Source organism: Plasmodium reichenowi, chromosome 13 (genome assembly GCF_001601855.1).
Source record: "Plasmodium reichenowi strain SY57 chromosome 13, whole genome shotgun sequence".
Lineage (NCBI taxonomy): Eukaryota > Apicomplexa > Aconoidasida > Haemosporida > Plasmodiidae > Plasmodium > Plasmodium reichenowi.
In genome coordinates this window covers 389846-397290 of record NC_033658.1, presented here as the reverse complement: position 1 = coordinate 397290, position 7445 = coordinate 389846, and the positions used below count along the sequence as shown (strand labels likewise).

General features: G+C 20.7%; 2 protein-coding genes across 2 annotated transcripts; both read right to left on the bottom strand.

The window, feature by feature from the left end:
- Positions 1 to 203: 203 nt before the first annotated feature.
- PRSY57_1308700 (vacuolar protein sorting-associated protein 18, putative) lies at positions 204 to 5399 on the bottom strand (the record flags this gene model as incomplete). Its single annotated transcript, XM_020115141.1, has 1 exon — positions 204 to 5399. One exon carries the CDS (start codon positions 5397 to 5399, stop codon positions 204 to 206), a length of 5196 nt encoding a protein of 1731 aa, XP_019970064.1.
- An 803-nt stretch (positions 5400 to 6202) lies between these two features.
- PRSY57_1308600 (ribosomal RNA methyltransferase, putative) lies at positions 6203 to 7069 on the bottom strand (the record flags this gene model as incomplete). Its single annotated transcript, XM_012909022.2, has 1 exon — positions 6203 to 7069. The coding sequence occupies one exon, from the start codon at positions 7067 to 7069 to the stop codon at positions 6203 to 6205; it is 867 nt and encodes a 288-aa protein (XP_012764476.2).
- Between the last annotated feature and the right edge of the window lie 376 nt (positions 7070 to 7445).

The window sequence follows — 7445 nt, the reverse complement described above, 5'->3', positions numbered from 1 at the left end:
AAAAAAAAAAAAAAAAAAAAAAAAAAAAAAAAAAAAAAAAAAAAAAAAGAAAAAAAATTACAATATAGTAAATAATATAACATATATATATATATATATTTATATATATATCTTTATATATATATATCTTTATATATATATTTTTATTTACATATAACATATCAATATGTTTGTTTCTCTTCTGTGTTGTTACGTATAAATGTTCAGTCATTTGAAATATTCCATGTATCTCGGAGTTCATACTCGTTGGGCGATATAAAAGGCTGAGATATTGATGCAAGAGAAAAGGAACCACATATATAACATTCCTCTGTTAATATATCATCAATTTTATTTTCACAAATCATTATTTCTTTATCATTTTTGGTAATTATTGAGTTTTTATATTGTTGAAGTATTGTGTAAAAGTCGAAAAGTTCCTCCTTTGATTTATTATTTATATATATATTAAGAGCACATTCACTATGAAAATAATGATTACAAGAAAAGACATAACATTTTTTATAAAAAATTGTTTTTCTACATATATAGCATATATCATTTTTATTTAATATAACATATTTTTTTTGAATATTTTTTATATCTTTATTTAATAAATCTATAGTATGTAGATTTTCTTTAATTTCTTCTTTTTTGGCCTTAATTTTTAAATTATATATTTCTAACAAATTACAGATATCTTTTTTTAAATATTCTATAATAATGGTTTCATTAATATAAGGTAAGATATCATGTAGATTTAGAATTGAATTTGAATCTCTAACTAAATTAATAATTTCTTTTAAATTATTATCATTTATATTTTTGGATATATGTTTGATTATTTTAATAAATAATTTTTTTTTTTCTTCTTCATCATCACATAAAATCACAGCTTTTTTCGCTGTTTTGTAATCATTTAATTCAAGTGATTTATCAACAGCTTCTTCAAAATATTTCATTAGAATATAAATATGAGGTATAAACATTTCTTTCCTTTTTTCTTTTAAAAATCTTATAATAAATAAGTAATCAAAATGTATATTAGCGCTTTTTAATTTCTTTAAAGAATTTTTAATTTTCTCGTTGTTTCCTTCTTCAATATATAATATTAGTAAGCAATTTATTATATAATGTTTTTCCCATGTACATTGAAACGTATAGATATAATTCTCGTTTTCCTTATTTTCTTTTTTCTCTAGGAGATTTTCTTCTATTAGTTTGTTGTTCAAATATTCTAGAAACCTTATGCATTCTTCTGTATGTTTATTTTGGTATTTGAAATTTATTGGTTTGTTATATAGATATATATTTTCTCGTGAAGTTAAATTATCCTGTGAATTTATAATGTCTTTTTCATTTATAATATTTTGTTCATTTGTATTATCTTGTTCATTTGTATTATCTTGTTCATTTGTATTATCTTGTTCATTTGTATTATCTTGTTCATTTGTATTATCTTGTTCATTTGTATTATCATGTGTATTCATATTATCTTGTTTATTTATATTATCTTGTTCATTCATATTATCTTGTTCATTTGTATTATCATGTGCATTCATATTATCTTGTTCATTTGTATTATCTTGTTCATTTGTATTATCTTGTTCATTTGTATTATCTTGTTCGTTTATATCATATTGCATATTTCCATTTCGTTTAAAGATATTTTTTGCGGTCCCAATATTTTTATGATCATTTTTATTTTTAAAAAAGTAGATGACCATAAACATACACATAACTATATGTGTATAATCTTCAATTATGTTGTCATAATATATTAAGATATCTACATATTTGTGTGGTTTATGTAAAAATAAAGCAAAAGCATGTTCTATTAAAACGTCCAATAATATATTTTGAGGTAATAAAACGATTATATTAAAGAGTAAATTATATTTATTATTATTCATATAATAATTTATTATATAATTATAATCATTACATAAAAATTTATAAAATAATAAAAAATTCATTTTATTAAAATTATAAAAAATTTCAATTATTATATCATTTAATTGAAAAAAGTTTTTAAAATGTTTTAATAATATGATTATATATATACATACTTCTAGACATTTATATGAATATATATCTTTATATATTTTCTTTTTCATCTTTATATAAATATTATTATTCATCGTTTTATGATTTCCATAATTATTTATATCTACATCATTATTTATATATATTTCTTTATATGTTTCTATATCATTCATTATTAAATTCTTTTGACTTTTTAAAAAATTATATATCTCAGTATTTTTCATTCTATATATTTTTAATAATATATAAAAATCATCACAATCACTTAACGCTTTAAGATTTATTTTTTTCCCCTTACCAAAATCGAAATGATATTTAGCCTCTTTCCTTTCTTCTCTATTTATAATTTGATCAAAAAAGCGCAAGAACAACGTCTTATTCTTTTTTAACAAATTATCATTTTTATTTTTAAAATAAGACTTATTTTTTTTCTTGTTCATTAAATTATCTCCTGCTGTTGTTATATTGCCTCCTTTATTATCATTCCATATTTTGTCCTTGTGAGGGCCTAATATTTCTCCTTCTTCCTTTTTATCATCACCACGTATATTCGTAAATAAAACGCTAGATATTTTATGAATTTCGTCATCATCTTTTGTAACATCCAACTTTTTTTTTATTTCGTCCATATTATTTGTATTTCTGTTACCATTATTTGTCATATATTCACCTCCCCTTATTTCTGATATAGTGACCTTATCTTTATCAAATGATTCACAATTTGAAGTATGTGACTCGGAGTGAAAATTACCTGACTCATAATGGAAATCACCTGACCATGAGTAGTTATCGCATGATTTGGAATAGGAATTACCTGACCCGGAAACACAATCACCTGATCCGGAAACACAACCACCTGACCCTGAAACACAATCATCTGACCCTGAAACACAACCACCTGACCCTGAAACACAACCACCTGACCCTGAAACACAACCACCTGACCCTGAAACACAATCACCTGACCCTAAAACACAATCACCTGAACGGGAATAATTTTGTCTTCTCCCCTTATGTTCATTATGTTTCTTTAAAAAATCACGATTTACATACGTTCCCGTTGATGTGACGCAAGAGAGATCACTGCGTTTTTGCTTTATATGTGTGCCTTGTAGGATATGATTTTTCTTAAAAATATTATTTTTTCCTTTAGTAGGAAAATAATATGAAGTACATTTATACAAATAAGCGTATAAATCAATTGAATAAATATAAATTTGAATGAGCCAAATATAAAGAGCTATTCTGATTACATTATTATAACAATGTATATTATTATAGAGAAATGAGGATATATTAAAATATTGTTGTTTATGTAAGAAGGATATTAATTTTTCGTCAATACGTATATTTGTATATTTATATTGATGTATATCATATTTATTATTTTTTAAAATAAAATTTGTCATTTTAATTTTTTGCGTATAAGAGTTTGATTGCGCAATTTGTTTAGAATTAATTTTTTTTTTTAAATTAAAATACATGATATGATTATTTTTTTTATTTTGTATAATTTTAAAAATATATTTTGATGTACATAACCAAACTTGATTATCTGAATGATCTTTGATAATTCTTAGTGCTTGACCGTAAGTTTCTGTATCGAGTTTTTGTTCATAGACTTTTTTAAATTTTACATTGCTTATGATGATTAATTTTTCTTCTAATAAAAGGAAAATATATGATTGATTAATGCACATATCTACAATGGTAGATATATTATTATTACTATTATTATTTGTAATATTTGTAATATTTTTAACATTTTTACTATTTATGTTTACATTTGGTTGATTATGTTCATTTTCTTGATCTTTAAAATTATATGTTAAGTTGCTATTTTTTGAATAAACCGAATCGTAGAATGATTTTGTAAATGAGAAAGCAGTAATATTATCCGTTGTAAAAATGTGTAAATCTAAAAAATTAATAATAATATAATTGTTGTCTAGATAAAATTCAGAATTTAGTTCATTATATTTATTTCTGGATTGAATAGATGTCGTGTTACTTACATTATCTTTATTTTTTTGTAAGCAATTATTATTAGTATATAGTTTATTTCTTGGTAATTTTTGTTTTTTAAAATGAGTGTTGTCTATAGGATTATTATTATTATTATTATTAATAATATTTATAGTATGATCATTATTATGTGTATTATTTAATATATTTGAATTATTCATTTCATATAAATAATCATCATCACTTGATGAAAAGATATGTTCTACATCTTGATCAGAATCACTAAAAGAATTTGATGATGACGAGAAGACATTTTCATGTTGATTAATATTATTATGAAAAAAGAAATTATTAATATTATTATTATTATTATTATTATTATTATTATTATTATTTTTTTTTTTTTTTTTTTTATTATCATGTGTATAATATTTGGGTGATTTGAAATTATTAATTTTACTAATAAATATAGAACATCCATTTAACCAGAAAAGATAATTTGTGTTTCTAACATTTTCGATTTTAATAATTGAACATAAAGAATCCAGAGGTGTTTCATAAACTTTGGTTTGTTTCTTCATATTATATGGAAGGGAGGTGCTTTTTAATTTCACATAATTGAAGGTATTATCATTTTTATCTTGGGTGTTCTTTTTATAATTCTTAAAAGTATAACTAATTTCATGTAGGCTATTGCTTGTTGTAAAATAAATAATTTTTATAATTTCTTGGTAAGTCTTCACATGTTTATTATTATTTTCATCATCATTATTTTCATCATCATTATTTTCATCATTATTATTTTCATCATGATTATTTTCATCATTATTATGATACCCATGAACATTTTGTGTATGACTATTTCGTGATGTCTTACATTTTATTATATTTATCATATTAATGTCAAGGATTGATAACTTTTCATCTGAAAATATTACATCATAATCAATATTTTTCGAAGATTTATTATTAATATTAATTTCAATTATTTCTCCTTGTGTTGTGGAGATAAGAAAAGGAAATGTATTTTTTATTTCTGTATAATCATTAAATATAACACTTGTAATATTATATTTTTTTAATTGTATTATATTCTTTATAATATTGTTTTCAAAATGTATATATATATATTCTTTATTTGCTAAACATATAAATCCATGATAACAATTTTTATCAAAATATATTGATCGTATTTCTCCTTTATTATTTATTGTTTTCTTGTTATAAAAATCTATATAACTTAACTCATTTTCTTCCACATTATATTTTATCAATGTATTATTACACAACACCAAATGAATACATTTATTATTTATACTTATATGAGTTATTCGATTTTTTACTAAGTTGATGTTCCCATTTTTTATTTTAAATAACTTTAAAGAAAATCCCTTCTCTGACTTGTTCATTTTTTAAAACAAAAAAATAAAAAAAAATAGAAAAAAAAAAAAAAAATATTACTACTACAATATAACAACACTTAAAAATAATTATGTAACTAAAAAGGAAGAAAAAAATAAAAATAAAAATATATAATATATATATATATATATATTTATATTTATAGGTAGATTTATTTTTAAGTATTGCTTATATTTTATCATCGAAATAAAAAAATATATAACTCTTTTAACTATAAATGAACTCCCTCATGTAATTAATCATTTCATATTTCTTTTTAAATTATAAAATAATAAAAACTATATATTATATGATATTATTATTATGTACATTTATATATTTTTTCAATATATAAATAATATCCTTTTATTTCTTCAAATGGGGATACTTTAAAATATTTAATATAACGAAAAAAAAAAAAAAAAAAAAAAAAAAGAAAATAAAATAAAATAAAATAAAACTATATATAATATATATAATATATATATAATAATATGAATAAACAAAACAATTTATTGTTAACATAATATTCTTATATATTACATATATTTTCACATATGGGTATTAAAATTTTTTTAAAATACAAAAAAAAAAAAAAAAAAAATTAATAAAGATAAAAATAAAAGTAAAAATAAAGAAATATATAATATATAATATATATATATATATAAAACAATTTTGTGAATAAAAATGAAGGGAACACGAATATATAAACCATTTCAAGGTCAATATATATATTCATAATATATTACCCATAATATATACATACATACATATATATATATATATATATATATATATCGTTTAACTCTTAGTAGTATCCTTCTTTTGAAGAAAAGGAACCCTTGATTTGTACATCTTCTGTAATTTTTTTTCTTCCCAAGAAATTTCTACAAACAAGATATATTTCTCTCGATTCATTTCTGGATGCTTTTGGTTTGGTTGTATGTACGAGTTGGAAAATACCTTTTAAATATGTTTTTAAATTATTGGTTTGACTCCCTAAATACATTTTAACAATATAGGTACCTCCTATATTTATATATTGTTCCATAAAATGGGTTATTGATAAGGTAAGTTCACAAGAATTTAAATGATCATCAATTTTGTTTCCGATACATGGAAGAGCAGCGTCACTTAATATAATGTCAATTTTTTTATCTTGTAATATTTCTTTTAATTTATAATCTACAGAATTATTATTAATATTATCAATATAATTTATGTTGTTCATATTGTTCATATTATCTTTACCAATTTCCCCTTGAATAAAATAAACATTAGGTATAGGATCCATTATCTTCTTATCTATTCCTATAATTTTATTCTTATAATTTTTGGTACGCTCTAATATAACCTGACACCAACTACCTGGATAACATCCAATATCTAAAATTATTTTATTTTTTTTTAAGAACAAATATTTATTATCCAATTCAATTAACTTATATGCCGCCCTACTTCTATAATTATCACTCTTCGCTCGTAATACATAACGGTCACTTATCTGTCTTTGGATCCATCTACTTGTGTGACTACTTTTTTTATTAAAAACCTTAGGAGCAGCTTCTTTATATCCTCTCTTACATATGTGTTGAAAGAATAAAATGTATCTAGCACAAAATATATCTTTCTTATTATATATAATTTGTGATTTAAATAATAAATCTGTTATCATATTATCTTAAATGTATTATATGTATGTATATATATATATATATATATATAATATATATATGTATTTTTTTTTTTTTTTTTTTTTTTTTGGGTGGTGAAGGGGCAAAGGATTTTTATTAAATGCATAGAACAAAAAAAAAATTAAACATAAAATATAGATGTATATAAATATGTATGGATCTATTATTACATTATTATTAATATATTTATAACTTTAAGAAACCATCCTTCTTTATTTTATTAATATTTTGTTTATTTATTTTTTTTTTTTTTAGTAGAGTATACATTCATTTTGTACCTAATGATTTGATAACATATAAATTGTGTTATTTTATGTAGGGGGGGGAGGCACAATGCAAAAAAAAAAAAAAAAAAAA